Below are 17,107 nucleotides of genomic sequence, written 5' to 3' on the forward strand. Positions count from 1 at the left end.
GTGCTAGTCCGGCTTGGCGGGCGCACGGACATGTTTGGACGTGGATAGTAGATGTAAACAACACCATCGCTCCTGCACTGCTACGATCCCCGGCCGACGCACGCATTGAACTTTGGCACAGTTATTCTTCACTAACACCGCCTCAAATCGACATGTTGAGCTAGCTTCGGACCGTAGCAGCCTTTCCTGTCTTGTATCGACCTCCCGCGACGCGTGTTCACCATCCTCGACCGTCACACATCATTGCCGCCGCACACAGCTACCAAACTCGATATGACGGCTGCCCGTAGCAAGGTACCCGCCATTGGGTCAGCGCAATGGATTCTCGAGGAGCGACATCAGTCAAACGATCTCGTGTCGCAAGAACTAGAGGATTTTGGCTTCTCTGTGCGCAACGAGTTGGAATGGCTTAATGAGCATATGACGGAAATTTTCGCCGAGGATGGACAGTATGTCGCGCACTGCACATGCACTTGTGAATGGTACTAACACTGCGACAGGCACAACCTAGATGTCTTCAAGACGCCTGGGAAACTACGCGGCAAGACGCCTCACACAACACGCAAGAGGACCGTTGCCGAACCGCGCCAGGTGCGCATGAAAACCCTCGATACACCTATATACGCTAACTGAGAACAGCCTCTGGCAAACCTTTTTGCAGCAGACCTACAACAGCGCACAACTCCTGCCGAGCAGAGCCTACGAGAGATCGTCCAGAGGAGCACGGTCAAGTCGAAATTCCTCATCGCCGAAGACACCGAGAACGAAGCCCCTGTCCAGTCTCCAACCCCACCTACACCCGTAGCGCGTCAGCTTTTCTCCAAAACATCGAGCAATGGCAAAGACACTGCAGTCGACAGCTTCGACCACGAGCTTTCCGATGAGCGCTCGCCGCCGCCGCAGCCAGCCCCAGCTCAATGGGCATCTTTCGAAACACAAGACACTGCGTTCAGCTCACAAGCCGACGATGTCTTCTCACCACCACGTACGCAAACCACACAAGCAACGCAGTCTTTCAGACAGTCAATGCGAGATGAAGATGAAGAAGAGTTCGGGGGAAAGGACGTGCCTGAGGATTCATTTGTCTCCGCGAACGACGCCTTTGGTAGCAAAAACGCGTCAAAAGAAGATCTACGCGAACAAGCCGAACTTAATGACGCACTTCTAGACGAAGATTTCCAGGAAGATCTTCGAACGGAAAGCAGGGGGACTGTCGTTCATCACGAAATTGACATTGCAGAGAACGATGACGAAGGAGAAGTTGAAGATATGCAGAATATCTCAGATTTCCCGAGATCTCCTCGTGTCATATCCGACTCCTACAGCATAGGTGCTGAGACACAACAAGCCTTCGACACTGCGAATCGACGGGCCCACGCGCCTGAGCCTAAGGTGCTCTTTGACCCTACAGAAATCGGTTACTCCAATACACCATTCGGCCCTCCTCCAATATCCCCCAAGCCCATCGAGCACGACAATACCATGGTACATCATGATGTCGATGACGAGATGGAAGTCGACGATGAGCCCACACCCTCAGAGAAATCAAGCCCTGTGAAGCCGCTAGTTAGAAAGAGCAGTCTCACTTTCGCCTGTTTGCCTGCGCGTGAGCCAATCCTCTCCAAGAAGAGCATGGGACGAACAAGCCAGATCAGGCACACGGGGGGCAAGAGTCTGGGAGGTTCACAGATTGTGCAGCCAGTGGAGTCTCAACATGATGTTTCTATAGACATGGAGGAGGACCGACCTATTTTGCAACGCGAGGGTTCCGAAACAACAAAGACTCACAACAAGACATCTACCCAACGCCTATTTGAGCGTTTTCAGATGCTCGAGCAGCACGCGCCACCAAAACGAATAAGCCAAAACATATTTTCGCAATCCTCCCGACCCTCCGCCTATCCTACTACCGCCTCGCAGCCGAAGGAAGTTATACCGCCCGCACAGACATCGCAGTCTCAGCCCACATACCCCACTCTTCCAGCAGCTGAGCTCGAGACGGATGAGCCCGAAGCGGAAGACGATGATGATTCATGGATTGCGGCGCCTGCCCGGCCAGTAGTGTCTGCTGCCAACCCTGTCAGGCCCCCAATCAACAAGAGCCACAATGTGGCTACTCATTCCTCGCCGTATAAGCTGAAGCCTTCGCCAATCAAGCTGGTGTCGACATCCAATCATGATTTCTCAGCAGCTGCGGACTCGACCACCCCGGTTGGCTCCCCAGCTGGTAAGAAATACATGGATGCCCCTCTCAGTGCTTCAAAGGCTAAGTTCTACTCAGCTCTTCGCGCGGCAAAGGATAAGCTCATTGGTTCTACTACCGCAAGTGCACAAGTGAAGCTTGACGCTCTTTCATCAAGCCCTATGCGCCAGAAATTGCAAGCAGCACCATCGTCAGACGATCTTTCTAGCAGTCCCAAGAGGTTAGAGAGGCCAATTTCGATTTTCTCTCACATGCGGTCGCCGTCAAAGGATTCTATCAAGTCTGCCAAGTCCACTAAATCTGCTAAATCTGCGAAATCAGATAAAACTGCTGAGTCCTCGGGTAGTCCAACGAAAGAGGCCAGTCGAAAGACACGCAGCTCGACTGAGCGTGAGAAGGCGAAGGAAAGGGATACACGGGAAAAGGAGATGCTCCAGAAGCAACAGAGCGAGGACAGGCTCAGGGAGATGCGCGAAAAGGAACAAACCAAGGCCGCAGCATACCACAAGAAGGCCACGGCGGCGGCGATTGCGAAAACCCCTTCCCAGATGTCGTCTCAGACCAGCCTCAAACCGGCTCCCCCGATCAATACAGTACCCAAGGCAGCATCTCGACCTGATTCTATCAAGGTGAACTCGGCTCCTAAGGAGCAAGGTACTGATTCGGCTGATGAGATGCCACCCCCGCCTCCACCAAAGAGCTTGCTACCCACATTCCCAACAACGAAAGTCCGGCCGCCTAAGAAGCTCGTCAAGCCGAGTAGCAAAGATGCACTTATGAAACCGCAAGAGCCCCAGAAGATCTTCATCAAGAATCAATACGCCCGAGCACCACCTCCAGCTGCCCGTCCGGCTCCAGTGACGACGAAATCGACCGGCCCTTCGACACTTGGAAAGTCCACATCATCAAGGCCTACAGCAGCTACACTGACAAGGCCTGGCACTGCGATGGCGAATAAGGTTGCACCATCCACGAAGTCGGCTCCCAACACAATGAAGGCACCTCCGCCTAAGATGACCCGACCGCAACCGCAGGCTAGCACAAGCTTCGAGAAGCCAAAGCCCCAAGCATCCCAGCCTCGTGCGGACCTTGCAGCTGCTAGGGTACCTACAACCCTGAGAACCGTCCAGGATGCAAACTCGATTCGCGTTCCTCCGGTCAACACAGCCAAACCCCCCAAGCGCGCCCTTGAGAATGACACAGAGACCATCCAACGCCCGCCCAAGCGGCCATCTCAACTAAAGCAGAACCCCATCACACCCGGCCATCCTTCTCAATACGCCAAGGGGAAGATCCCCGGTCTGGACTCTGCACGAGCATCGTCTTCTAAGCCTATACAACCGTCACTCCAATACCCCAATGGCGATGATATAAAGCTGCCCGAAATCATGACTGACTCTGAAGACGAAGACTCGGACAACGAGTTTGAGCAGCCGTCGTGGGTCAACACACCGAATCTGCGCGAAATGCTGTCCACACAACAATTGATGGATCCTGAAGCTATCTTCGGTCCAATTGCGCCGCTGAATATGGAACAAGTCTTCCCGAATAAGGAGAGGCATAAAAGGTTCCGTGAGAGAACAAGTTCAGCATACTGGGTACATGATCAGGTCACGGATGAGGAGAAAAGGAAGGAAAGAGAGGCGAGGGAGAGACTGGTGCGCGAAGGCGCGTGGACATATAACCCTTCTCCAAGACCTACTCCGAGAGCAGGTCCGAGTCACTAAATGTGGGGCTCACAAAGTTTGTACATACGATGTTGCTATTGTTGGTATTGAATGGGCAGTGTCTGTCCAACGACTCAGACGTGTTGCTGTTCCTGCTTTTGGCGTTTTGGTACAGCACAGCATCAACCTATGAGGTTGCTTATGATGGCATGGCGTTCTTGATATTACAGCATAGGCTTTCCCATGGACAGCGGCACTCGAATAGAAGAATTTCCAAACGCATTGACTTTTAGGTGTTCCCTTAGTTGCAATCACAGTCTCTGCCAATGCTTTCCTTGCGTGCGTTCGCATGTCTTCTTGCAGATGTGACTAGCTCAAGAATAAAAATTTGGGTGGCTGAGGGGTTGACCCTCTCTGTACCGAACCATGGTCAATCCCGACATCGTGAGTGGAAGTCCACGACAAGACTGGACCCTGGGACGAGTAAAAGTGCCTCAGAATACGCGCACAAAAGCCCTTTGAATCCCTCATTCTGGAATATATGCTGGCTGGCGCTTTCAGCCTACAACAATAATCGCGCCAACACCTTCAGAAAACGCACGCAGCTCCATTCGAGTGTGTGCACATACTTCCACTAATACACATAAATTCAACATGTCTCAACAAAACTACCGCTCTGGTCACCAAAACCACGACGCCCATGAACCACACCTCAACTTAGGAGCCCACGGACACAACATGCCGAGCAAGAGAAGCCCATGTGACGAGATGAACAGCTGTTCGGAATCCGTCTCAAGTTCGACGTCACTCTATGCCAACCCGCCCTCCCCAGTCCTACATCCAGGCATACACCCACATATTGGGAAGGGCTACACGACTTCTGAGAGCGTGTCCCCCGCCGTTCGAGCAGCAACTGTTCATTACAACGAAGTCTCTGGGCCTCGATTCGCTGATCGGTATGGTCCGGGGAACTATACATATCAGGCTTTCCCACCAGTGGAATCCACCTTCGAGTCTTCGGGCCCCAGCTCAACGAACAGTCCATACCGACCGAGAACGCCACCGACAACTCTTTCTCCTCTGTTACTCGACGCAGTACACCAGCGTCCGCCAGGCCATACACATCCTCTACCCGAACCACTCTCTAAATACTTGAGGGTAGCAAGACCAAATCCTTCAGCTTCTACTAAACCTAGCCACACGGTGACAGATGCCTCGTCTACAGCCCCCTCCGGGAGTAAAGCGCAGAAGACAGAAAAGGGGAGGAAGAAGAAAGCGCCCAGAGAGCGCATGAACGAACTGGAGCCTGACATTCTGGAAAGTATCAAACCCGGACACGAAGAAAAGCGAATAACGCAGATCGATCTCCAGGACATGGCTAAGAAGTTGGAAACGGCTTTCCAAGACCCGAGGATGAACAAGGGTGAGAGTGCGTGCAAGAAGAAGCGACTGGAAAAGAATTGGTGTCATCAACATCTCGAGTATGATACCTGCGACACCGAGGGGTGCGAGGGAGGCAATTGGGTTTATCCGTATCCTAGGAGCTCTGTCAAGAAGACAGTGTTGGCACCTAAACCCAAGGCATCGAACTCTACAGTCACGCAGACAGCTTCTTCCGTCGCTGCCACACCACCTGCTGTCATTGAAGTGGAAAGCGACGCCACTAAGACCATTCCCGAGAAGGGATATACTGACTTGAACCGCTTTATCGACCTGAATGGGCGCCAGCATGCGTCGTGGGCTCCCTACAGGCAGAACGACGCACTATGTGGAAACGAGACTGTTCAACACGATGAGCAGAGGATTGCGTGCGAGCGTACTAGAGAGGCAGCTATCAAATCGGAGGCTAAGTGGCGATTGGAGGCAGACAAGGTCTCCAAGGATTTGAAACAGATCGAGAAGAAGGTGCAGGCCAGCTCACCAACAACAGTATGCGGCAAGAAGGGAACGCTGAATCTGGCGCCGAAGAAGGCGTTGGTGAACGCCTCATCCGTGAAAGAATCTAATACCTCGGCAAAGATGCTCCATGCCACAGAAAAGACCGGAGGAGCAGTCACATCCTATAGCGCACTTAGGCGGCTTATTGAGGGAACGGCAAGGCCCCTGGATGATTCAATACCTGTAAGTGGATGTTGGTCAGCAGCAGCAACGACAGCACAGCAAGCTAACAACACTCAGGACCTAGATCTGACGATGAAGACGCCACCTTTTGATCCTTTGGTTTCTTCGTTGCCGGGCAAGCAAGCGGCGAAAACCAAGGACGAAATCAAGGCTACAGAAGCGGTAGGGGTCGCTGCTGAAACACGCACCACAACCTCTAGGCTTGATACCCTTGCCACCAATGCCGAAGCAAATTCAAAGTGGGATGGTACCGAAATGAGTGAAGATGAGGGCTGGGAGAAGGTGATTGGCGATGATGACAGTGACTGGGAGGTGGTGGGGAAGTAGTGCGATTTCGCTTCACTCTCTCCTTCTCTTCTCGTATTACACGACATGCAGGTCGAATCCAAATGTTATGGAGGAAAATCAAGGATCTACGGTAATGATGACACGATACAACACACCCCGACTCTGCTTACGAGCGGTGACTTAATTCATTTCGTCCTCATGCGTATTCTCCGTTCCTGTTGCCCTTTCCTCGGGTCATCCACTTGTCATTCAGTCGCATTCACGTACGCCGTTGAAGACATGAAGATGGTCGAAAAGATGCCCCTATTTGCCCCAGCAAGTTTTGAGGTTGTCAAGAGCGCAGATGCGTTGCAAGCTTTGACAGTGAGTAGATGGAATGGGTCGTCCAATAGGGTGCGTTGCCGTGTTGATGTTATTAGTTCCGCCAACGTGAGGTAGGCAATGACCTGCATTAGACACGATGGTTAATTGTCGCGCAGAAGCATCGTGGTCTACCGGTTCCACGCGGATCCTTAACGTCATTCGCCTCTGTCTGGTAAACATGCATACGCTCACCAGGACGTAATTCTAATAGAACCGCAAGAAGGCAAGCATGGTACCAGGCAAACGCTGTCAGCCTGTGGAAGGTTGTCGTTCTTAGTAGGCATCTCCAGGCTTCTCGCGTCTTGGCAAATTACAAACACGATGACGTTTTTAGGTCGTACGATCCCCAACAGAAGACGTTCTATTTCCGAGGATGTTGTAAACCCACAACAACCTCGATGTCAACTTCAGACGATTCAAATCCCATCGCTGTGGCTTCCTGTTACTTCTCCGAGACTGACGAACAGTATTCAAGCTTTTACATAGGCGCATCTGCCTTATAGGAAGCTGTCTCAAGCTCATCACATCTCTTTGGCCAGCGCTAGTAGGGGTACCGGTGCATGCTTCGATCCCGTAAAAGCCGGACATGATTACTGCAAAGCAGCAGAGCGGAAGATGATCGGATGATGCACTGCCACGCGAGCTACGTCTTTGGAGTTGACTTTTCGACATTTCCAGGCGCACATCACACCAGCATCCAAGTGCAACATACAGCGTTTGGATTTAAGAAATAGGCCACGCTATACACACCACTAAAGGCAGTAGCATCTCAGCGGTCTGAAGAACAACGGCCCATGTTGAAAGTCATTTTGGCTGCATTCGCCTTCTACTGGGGCCTGGGACCTGAAAATCTCCCGCAACAAGCCAGTGGACCTGCCGGGTAGAGAGGCCCGAGTATCAAGAGCGGTAAACGCGCGAATGCCACGACTTGCCTGACACTCAGGCCTAGGTATGTGACGCACGTCGCCCGTTTGGGCTCCCAATTTCGCCGGCGCGGCAAGTTTGTGCGTGTAACGCTCGCGGAATCACGGATGTTCTTTACGAGCCTCTCTTCCAGACGGGGAGGCGGCAGGATGCAGGTCGCTCAAGCAAGTTGCCGTGCGGATTTGCGGTCTTCAAACCATGGTGGGGCCGTGAAAGAGGCCGCACAAGTAACAGTGTTGATGCGCGTCATGTAACCCGTATCGTGGACGCTAAGCGTGGAGAAGGGGAACTGTGTTGGAGAGACCTTGAGCGCCAGCCTCATCTAGACACTGGGTCAAGGTTTCAACGGCGCGCCACTCCACGCGCGATCTCTTCCGAATTCTAAATGAACGTGGACCCGTTGTGCAGATCGATCACTGTGCTGATGCCGTTTGGTGGCTGAGCTGCGACATGACACCATGCCTCTTAGCTGTTCCTGCGTCAACCACTCACGGCCCGGTTCTAGCGTCCCGTTGCTTTGCGACTGTGCTTTTCTTACACGCAACCTCCGTAGTCAAAACTCACTGTGGGCCGACGGAACACGCCATTACACCCGCACGTTGAATTCGGAAGTGAGTTAACTTCCAGCTAGCTTAAACTTTGGAACTACGCTCGACCACACTTGATTACCCGCCTGAGGAACACATCGCATCCTAGATGGATGACACCTGGACTAGAGCCCGTTTGAGCGGTCTGGCTTTGCATTTTGCTTCGGGTACCTGATATGCACTGACCTCTGACTGCTGGTCCGCCTGCTACGTAGGCGGACCGGCGCGCAGCTATGTATACCTCCGATCGCCATCTCCACCGCTCGATGCTGAGGTATCTACATCTCGATTGACTTTCTTTTACGTCACTGCGCCTTACACTGGCTAAACCCACGAGGCTCCATCATTGTTCGGCTTCTCCAGATCTGCAACAACAACATCCTCACGATGTGCGACTACACGCAAGTCCAGTACAAATGCAACCATCTACGATATGTGGTTCGAGCCTGGTGCACGAAATACCAAGAAACGCACAAAAGATGTCCTGCAAATGTGGTGGCAATGTAGGTATACTCGAGGGGCTCAGATGAGACAATGCTGACAGCAGTGCAGAGAATACCGGTTGGACGAAGACTGTGGTTTGTGGATGTGGTTCTTACACGCCATGTGTCCCTTTCTGATATCGGTTCTAGGTGATTGCAGGAGCTCCTCCATGTCCAAGTCAAGACTCCGCTAGTCGAACAGTTGTCCCATTTCTTTTCCACGGTATGGTTCTTCCAAGCAAGGCGCAAACAGGATGGCGGGAAGCTGCAGAATACCCATTTTGAACGGTTTTGGCTTTGACATCTTACGGTCGACGTGGTACCAGTGCCGTATTTGTGTGCTACACGCTCAGTTCTCCCTGATGCCTCTGCAAGGGTTCTATTGTTGAAGTCGATGGGCGACACCTTCAACGCCAGAACATTTCAAGACCTGGCAGCACACGTCCTCTACAACTCCCCGAGACGGCCGGCACAAAAATCCAAGGTGCCACATATACTCCAACCTCATTTCCAATAATCCAAACCTTCGTTGCACTGGAGTCGGCCGGAAGGAAGTCGCACGGTGGACAGTGTGGCACTAGACAGTATCGACCGGGGTTAACCCCGATGGGTAGAGCACATATCTCGGCCGCTGATGTGTTCAATGGTGTAGAGCGCATACCAACATGTAAACACGCCCTCATTAATCCATCTTCGCTGTCCTTCATTGCTCATTGATGAGATCAGTGACATGCACACGCACGGTTGCTCGGCAACATTCACTTCTCAAGTCCCGCATCGCTTCTAGTGTTCGATACGAGTTCCTTAACGTGGGAACTAAACCTCGGATGCTTCACCCGTTTCGAACAGCAACGATGGGCTGTGCCCGACGCGTTACGATCGCACGACCTGGAGCACGGCGTGCTCGACCCGCGGCTCAATCATTGCCTCGTCATTTGCGAGTAGGTATCTCATGCCATAGTCCTTTCCTAATCAGGTGATACAAGCTGCTGCAGGCCTGAAATCCGATCCCTGGCATGCCGTGATAGGAGGGTCTCTTATTACGGGGTTGTTCAGCCAATGAAGCCGCCCATCCAAAACCCCACGTACCACCTGACACACGTCTCCATCGTTTCTTGTAAAGGCACATGCTCCCGTTGGAAACGCTGGCCACAGTGACAGCATAATAAGCACACTCGCCCACACGCCGCATGCAACTAGCAACATCAGCCTCTTGGCATCAAGTAGCAGGCGCGTGCAGATCCAGTGCGGCACCCCAAGCTGTCGTTGGCAAAGCCCGAGGTGAACGGCTCATTTCATTCCACTCGGCCGCTGGGTGTACGATCTTATCGCGGCAGCGGCGTGCAGCACCTGTGGTTTGTGCTTGCCACTTTCACGATAATTCTCGCTCGTTGCTCAGGGACAAAAGATGTGAAGGCACTGAAGTGGTCGAATCTTGGCTAGTTCCAAGGCGAGGGGAGGGGGGGAGGTCTCGCGGTACCGTGACCGAACCGAACCGGTCTCTGACATCTGGTGAGGGCGCAGCGAATGGTTGATGGAGGATGTGTGTGTGCATCACGCCCAGATGCAGGAAGGACGACTGTTTCGGACCAATTATTGCGCGTCCAATCGACCGTGGCCAACAAACGGCCCTATCAAGATGGCATAGTGGAAAAGCCATCCCTGCGACCGAATCTCGGTTTTGTAGGAACTTGGGCATCGGCTGAAAGCCCAATATCGCAAGCATCTTAGCTAGACTGCCGCACAGTTCCAACGCCACGGACGCAGCATGAGGGTCTCATGATGACATCCCAAGTAGTGGTCGCTGCGGTGGAATGAATGCCGGCGTTGGGGACGGATCACTTGCACAGAGACGTGACCACAAACCAAAGCGATGCCCACATCAGCAGCCAATTGAGCTGTGCTTTGATCGCGGTGATGTTGTGTGGTGGTGTGGCGCCGCAAGGGTTCTGCCGTTGTGCAGCAGATCCATGACGAAGCTGCAGGAAACCAGTGTCCGCACACGCTACTCAGCAACGAAGGAGATTGAGCATCCTTGATAGCATGCAAGAAAACCCTGCAAGACTCAATTACCGGTTGAGGGCGGAGTGTCCACATTGGCAGTTGCCACGCGCATGCAATCAGGGAAGCTTCCGGTTTCATGATCCCTCTCGTTTGGGGTGCTCACTTGATTGTGAGTGTGTATACATGGAGCGGCCCTTGCAAGCATAGGGTCTGTCCGGCCCGTGCGCGCTGCCCTGGAATCCGGCGAGTCCGCGCATTTCCAATTCCAAAGCCCATGGTCCAGCTGCAACGCGAGAGAAGGTCGTCTCGCAGCCCCTGTATGGGAGCCGGTGGTGTCACAGCTGGGCCTACCCGGTAAAGAATTGCGAGCCAATCGCTGGGCCTGCGTCAAGCCCTGCATTCCTGCTGCCTGCAGTCTGGATCGCCACAGCATCTCGGGGTTTACACGCAGCCACTCAACGAGGAGATGGAAGAGCACGACGATTGTCGGGAAGAAAACACCGGGATCGGCAAATCAGCTGCACCTGCTGGGGCTACCGTGTCTGTGCGCGCAACGACCGGAGTCGCGCAACAACCGAAAACCACCTTAACGCTTAAAATTAGATAAGGCTATAGAGCCACCTATAACAGCTATTATTTTATAATTTTATAGTGTAGTACTAATTAATTACTTATAAAAAAGATGTACTATTTAAATTTGGCTAGTAACTTAACGTTGCAGCCACGTAATGTGGTTTTAAGTAGGGGAGCTAGGGACAGCAATAGGGGACTACAACTACTAATATTATCCCTAGGACTACGTTTTTAACGCTTTTTTAGCTAGGTTGCTTATAAAGCTTTCTTTTTACCCTTTTAAGGTAATTATATAGCTTTTACAGCATTAAGCTCTTGTTATTAATACTGCTTTTTAGCCTTCTGTTTAGCCTTCTAATTTGCTATATTAGCCTTCTTCTTCTTATGTACTACCTTAGCTGCCTCTTACGCTACACACCTCTCCTCCTTCTCCTTCTCCTTAACTAGCTTCTTAGCAGCTGCTACTTCCTTACTAGTAGCTTTTCTAAGCCTCTCCTCCTTCTTCTTATGTTGTCTAACTTACTTACAGAAGTGTGCTTTATTAACCTTTCTAGGTAACTAGAACACTGTACTACTATAGTACTTCTGCTGTTACTATAAGTCTAAGGTTTTACTCTTCTTTTTATGCTTCTTCTATGTCTTTAGAGTCTTTTTAAGGCTATCTATCTTATACTAGAGGAGTAAGGTTTTAACTAAGATATAGTAGATTAATTGTCTTATCTTTTTAATATTACTCTTACTCTAGTTTTTAACTATATACTGCAACAATATCTCTATTTTAAGCTAATCCTTATTGCTATAAACAGACAATAAGAACCTATCTAAATCTAAGCTCTCTAGTGTTTTAACAAAGTAGTAGAGGATAACGTTAGAATTAAGTAGATAGATACCTGTTGCCTTAAAGGACTTAAGTATTAGCTTTTTAGTAAAGCTACACATCTATGCTAGCTAGAATAGGCAGAAGAAGTCTGCTCTAGTAATAGGTATGTTATTTTAAGCCTTATAGATGTATATTATAACTACTTTTAAGTATACTATTAATAGAGGCTTAAATAGCACTATATTAAGTAGCTAGAGTATTTAGGTTAGGTAAGAGAGAAGGACAGCTAGGAGGATCTTGTAGTTATTACAGTACTTAATAAAGTCTATTATTACGTAGGATCTGTAGCTATCTAGTATTAAAAGCCTCTACTTTCTTTATACTTTCTCCTTAGTGTAGTAATTAAACACCTGCTTAAGCTAGGTAAGGCCTATATCCCTATTTGTCCACCCTAAGAAAGATAATATAACTATTACAGAGTGTTTTCCCAGCTTAATTTTAGCTACCTAGTCTAATTTAATGCTAGCATTAGCTAACTTATAGATGATGCCTAGTAGTAGTACTATTCTATTACTACACACACACGCTATAAGCCTCTACTAAGCTTAGTTACTATCCTAGATAGATGCTTTAATCTCTCTCTTTATCTATATATGCTTACTAAACATATGTTTTATCCTACCTATAATACTAATTATAAAGCCCTTCTTATCTATATTATATATATAGCAACCCTTAATAGAGTATTTAGAGATTTTGTACTGTAGTAGGTTAAAGTAGAGCGTATATTTATTGTAGGAATTAGCGTTGTAACATAGTTAATCTATCCTAGTAGAGTAATATAAGATAAGATAGATAGAGTACTTGTTAATAAAGTAGGTAACCTAGCTCTTACTAACTGGATTTTAAGCCACTAGCAACGCAAAATTCTAGATTATCTCTCTAGTAGGTAGTAAGTAATAAGTACTAAGCAACTCTATATACTTTATAAGCTCTATCTCCTATTATAGTGTTAAACGTTGCTAGTTAATATCCTTAGTCTCCTAGGAGTCCTAAACGTGCTTATGTCTCTAAGCTAGAGTTACGCAGTTAATGCTAAACCTAGTAGTAAAATACTAATATACAAGTTTTTTGCCTAGTTTTAGCGCATTAATTACTGTAAGCGCTTTGTTAATAGCTGCTATAGTTGTTAAGTTACAACGCGTTAAAGTATGGTGTAGTTGTGATGATTCGGTCGTTGCGCGACTCTGGTTGTTGCGCGCACGGACACGGTACGGCTACACACCAGTGGTGGCTGCAAGCGCACGAACGATGCAATCTGCTTGAGCCGTCATTGAAAAGGGCGACAAGGCATCGTAAAAGCAATCAGATTGATGCCTCAGGAACCGACGTCTTGGCTCGCGGGAGCGGGCCGAGCTCTGACAGAAACCCCCGTCCAAGGCAATCGGCCCTACTGATGCAATCCTTGGACGTTGTAATCAGGACTGTGCCCGGTTGTCCTGTGTATCACATTGTGTCCTCACTTTCCTCTCTCCAGAGTCCAAGCACAGAGTGAGTGAGGTTAGACGAGGCCTCCAGGATCACGCCAGAGCACGGATACGTAACGTGACCTCGCCTGCAGTGCTGGCCAAGGGCTGAGCAAGCACTGGCGCAAGGTAGGTCCGGCACTTGCCTAGGACTACTACAAGCCTGCATAAAGCTTACTAACACGACCTTTGCGGAGGCCTCACTTCGCAGTCACAAAGGGTGCCCAGTACTCCGTATCGATATTTGGATCATCGACACGGGTTGTACAAACCTTGGAGCCAACAAAGTTGCATCATCGCCCGCCTCAGTTGCGCCTCAGCCATTGCTGGCGTACGGAGCGCACTCCGTCCACTGGTCCTGCACGCCCGTTTGCAAGGATGATTACAAAGCGAGCTTGCCTGTTGGGCTGAAACATGCGCGGATCCCGGACACGCGTGACGCGCATGCCATAGCATGCCATAGGAGCGATGTGGCATCGGAAGCTTATCAACTACGCTTTTCCAAACACCGCTCGGACGCACGGTTGATGCATGTACACTGTTCTGCGTCGCACATCAGTGCAATCACATGGCCCGGATACCCTTTTCTTCTCAAACTTTGTTCGCGGCCTCCACGGTGATCAGCACGGGATCTTGCTGTGTAATTTGTTGTCGGCGAGCCAACAACCACACTGTGCCGTGACGGCCCTTCTCTGGTCACTGGTGTATGTCGAGTAGTCTCTATCTTCCCCGCGAAGCATTGGGTCTCGCTTTCGCCGCTTGCGGCCGACTCTACAGTCCGGCCGACGACTCACCATCACTCTCCACGAGGCGGAGTCCTCGGCTTGGACAGCTGGACGAGGATACCTTGGAAAGCTTCCATGTTGACACCAGACAGAAGGGGGTGAATGGCCCGATGCTGAGCTACGCCCCCGATAGACAGTGATAGCGGGTGTCAAAATTACAGCGTCGCTCAACGCATCCGTTCTTCACCACCGTGGACGGTCAGGACCGGGACGGCGCTCGAGCAAGATTCGGTGTGCAGCCTCGGCTTGTAGCGTCCCGTATAGCTGCGACACCAAGCAAATGACTGGACCTGTCCAAAGCCTACTCTGTGAGCGTGTCACCGAGGTCGCGCTCGTGTGAAGCAAGGGCTCTCGCTGAGTCGACCCTAGCGATAGGAGAGAGATGGGTACAGGGCTCGGAAATCAACATCCCGGCTCGGCGTTTGGCCGAGTCATCTCAACATCTGTTCGAGGCTTTCCGTGGATACCGAACTGTAGCATACGTCGCCATCTTGCTCCGGAAAATAGAAACTAGAGACTAGAAACTAGCGACAGAGACTAAAAACTAGCGACTAGAGACTAGAAACTAGAGACTAGAGACTAGAAACTAGCGACTAGAGACTAGAGACTAGAAATTAGAGACTAGAGACTAGAAATTAGAGACTAGAGACTAGAAATTAGAGACTAGAGACTAGAAATTAGAGACTAGAGACTAGAAATTAGAGACTAGAAACTAGAAACTAAAAATGGAAAATGGAAAATGGAAAATAGAAAATACCGGTAGAAAATAGAAAACCCGAAACTTAATCTCGTCCACCTCGCCCAACCGTGCAGTACCTACTGCTGTGGTATCATTCTGTGATTGGCCGTGGTTCCTCCGAACATCGAAACATAAGCGAAGACAGGAACAGGAAATCGCGGCGCTCGGCGATCGAGGACCCGCGTCCTCTCAAGCCAGCCGCCAAGCCAAAAATGTCGTACCTTCAAGACAATCCACAGCCCGACAATGGCTACTACGTTGTTGTCACCGGTGCCAACAGGTACAATCACCTATTCCTTCTCCCTATGCGGCCAATTGACACTTCTGCAGTGGCCTGGGACTCGGCATTAGCACGCGGATGATCGACGAGTTTCTCCAGACACGCCCTCAAACAGAGTCCCTCGTCCTGATCATCACGACACGGGACAAGAAGAAAGGCGACGCCACGATCGAAACACTCCAAGCACACCTGCGCAAGGTGTGCCGCCAGCATGAGCGAACCCTACCAGGCATCTCGCAGGTGCTGCAGGGGCGCATACACTTCAGGCAGGAGCGACTGGATCTGCTGAGCCTCGTCTCTGTGCAGAAGCTTAGCAAGAAACTACGCGAGACAACGCCCAAGCTGGATGTCGTCATCTGCAACGCGGGTATCGGCGGCTGGACTGGCATAAACTGGCCCCTGGCTGTCTGGAGCGTCCTCCGAAGGTGGAGGACAGCTGTCAGCTGGCCCACCTACAAGCTTTCTAGCAAGGGCTGCGTCGCGAAACCTCAGATACCAGCCGAGGAAGGGAGACCACGAGTCGAAGAACCCGCGCTGGGGGAGGTCTTCTGCGCCAATTTCTTTGGTCACTACCTCCTGGGCCACTACCTTGCGCCACTGCTCGCAAGACACTCCAAGAGCGAGGGTACGAGAGGCAGGTTGATTTGGACAAGCAGTCTGGAAGCATATGGACACACTCTTGACATGAACGACCTCCAGGCCATTGCTTCTGGAGAAGCATACGAGTCGTCGAAGCGACTGACAGACGTCATGGGCATCACGTCCAGACTACCGGCTACGTCCAACGCTGTGGACCAGTACTTTGGCCAGTCTGAACAGCCTCCCAGCAGCACAAAACCTGTCATTTATGTCACGCATCCCGGCATCACCGCGACTTCTATCTTCGCCCTCCCATTCATACTCGAATATGCCATGATCGTCACATTCTATGTTGCGCGCTGGTTGGGCAGCCAATGGCACCCTATCAGCGTGGAGAAAGGGGCTGTCGCCATGGTGTGGCTTGCACTGGCCAAGCAGAGCACGCTAGATACCATGGAGGAGAAGGAAGGTGTAGGCAAGTGGGGCAGCGCAACAGATTTCTGGGGCCAGGAACGTGTGGAGCGGACCGAGGTGTCTGGGTGGGGCTGGGGAGGTAAACTGGGGGAGTATAAGAGGAAAGGTAGAGATCCGTTTGCGAAGGACCTCACAAAGGAGGAGAGGAACAGGTTCGAGGAGACGGGAAAGATATGCTGGGAGGAAATGGAAGTGCTGAGGTGTGATTGGGAGGATAGGCTGAGGCGAGCTGGCGTCGCGGTCGAGATGGGATAGGTCCTCGCCTTTGTTTCTCCTCACGATCTTCAGATCCTGTTTGTTACCAGGCCCGAGTTCGGCCAACACGAGTGAGGACTCTGGTTCCTCCCATATTTCCACCCGTCAATCGGCTTCCTGTGTACCAATCTACAGAGCAACAAATCGGGCATCTCTGCATGACGGGCCTTCTGGAAAGCAAACACCAAAAGGGCGAGCCGTCGCCACCGTCAGAGTTCGTTCGCTCCCCTGCATATGGCACAGCGCTACGGCGGTAGCTTGTAGGTCGCGCCCGGAACGGCCCCTGTTCCGCTGTCGCTGGTCTGATCCCCTAGTCGCCACCGTCTTGCTTTTCCTCGACAATCACAGGGACAAAGAAGTGCTCGAAGCGAGCGTGGCTTCATCACATCTGCTGCTGCTGTGATGGTGGATTCTCGTCCATGCAGGCCGAGGCTGCA

General features: G+C 51.1%; 5 protein-coding genes across 5 annotated transcripts, besides 4 other annotated features; all 5 read left to right on the top strand.

Moving 5' to 3' along the window:
• Positions 1-273: 273 nt before the first annotated feature.
• EKO05_0005813 (uncharacterized protein) lies at positions 274-3,930 on the top strand (the record flags this gene model as incomplete). Its single annotated transcript, XM_038939805.1, has 3 exons — positions 274-449; positions 501-591; positions 640-3,930. 3 exons carry the CDS (start codon positions 274-276, stop codon positions 3,928-3,930), a joined length of 3,558 nt encoding a protein of 1,185 aa, XP_038798829.1.
• A 594-nt stretch (positions 3,931-4,524) lies between these two features.
• On the top strand, positions 4,525-6,318 carry EKO05_0005814 (uncharacterized protein; the record flags this gene model as incomplete). Its single annotated transcript, XM_038939780.1, has 2 exons — positions 4,525-5,991; positions 6,049-6,318. The coding sequence occupies 2 exons, from the start codon at positions 4,525-4,527 to the stop codon at positions 6,316-6,318; spliced, it is 1,737 nt and encodes a 578-aa protein (XP_038798830.1).
• A 2,222-nt stretch (positions 6,319-8,540) lies between these two features.
• Positions 8,541-8,829, top strand: EKO05_0005815 (uncharacterized protein; the record flags this gene model as incomplete). Its single annotated transcript, XM_059636676.1, has 3 exons — positions 8,541-8,656; positions 8,706-8,731; positions 8,786-8,829. 3 exons carry the CDS (start codon positions 8,541-8,543, stop codon positions 8,827-8,829), a joined length of 186 nt encoding a protein of 61 aa, XP_059492659.1.
• Positions 8,830-11,173: 2,344 nt separating this feature from the next.
• Positions 11,174-13,293: a mobile genetic element.
• Positions 13,262-13,306: a mobile genetic element.
• Positions 13,307-14,264: 958 nt separating this feature from the next.
• EKO05_0005816 (uncharacterized protein) lies at positions 14,265-14,483 on the top strand (the record flags this gene model as incomplete). Its single annotated transcript, XM_059636677.1, has 1 exon — positions 14,265-14,483. One exon carries the CDS (start codon positions 14,265-14,267, stop codon positions 14,481-14,483), a length of 219 nt encoding a protein of 72 aa, XP_059492660.1.
• A 364-nt stretch (positions 14,484-14,847) lies between these two features.
• Positions 14,848-15,065: a tandem repeat.
• Positions 15,066-15,098: a tandem repeat.
• A 196-nt stretch (positions 15,099-15,294) lies between these two features.
• On the top strand, positions 15,295-16,670 carry EKO05_0005817 (3-beta-hydroxysteroid 3-dehydrogenase; the record flags this gene model as incomplete). The annotated part of the gene is made up of 2 exons (XM_038939852.1): positions 15,295-15,362; positions 15,413-16,670. 2 exons carry the CDS (start codon positions 15,295-15,297, stop codon positions 16,668-16,670), a joined length of 1,326 nt encoding a protein of 441 aa, XP_038798831.1.
• Between the last annotated feature and the right edge of the window lie 437 nt (positions 16,671-17,107).

The sequence above is a fragment of the Ascochyta rabiei genome, chromosome 9, assembly GCF_004011695.2.
Source record: "Ascochyta rabiei chromosome 9, complete sequence".
NCBI lineage: Eukaryota > Fungi > Ascomycota > Dothideomycetes > Pleosporales > Didymellaceae > Ascochyta > Ascochyta rabiei.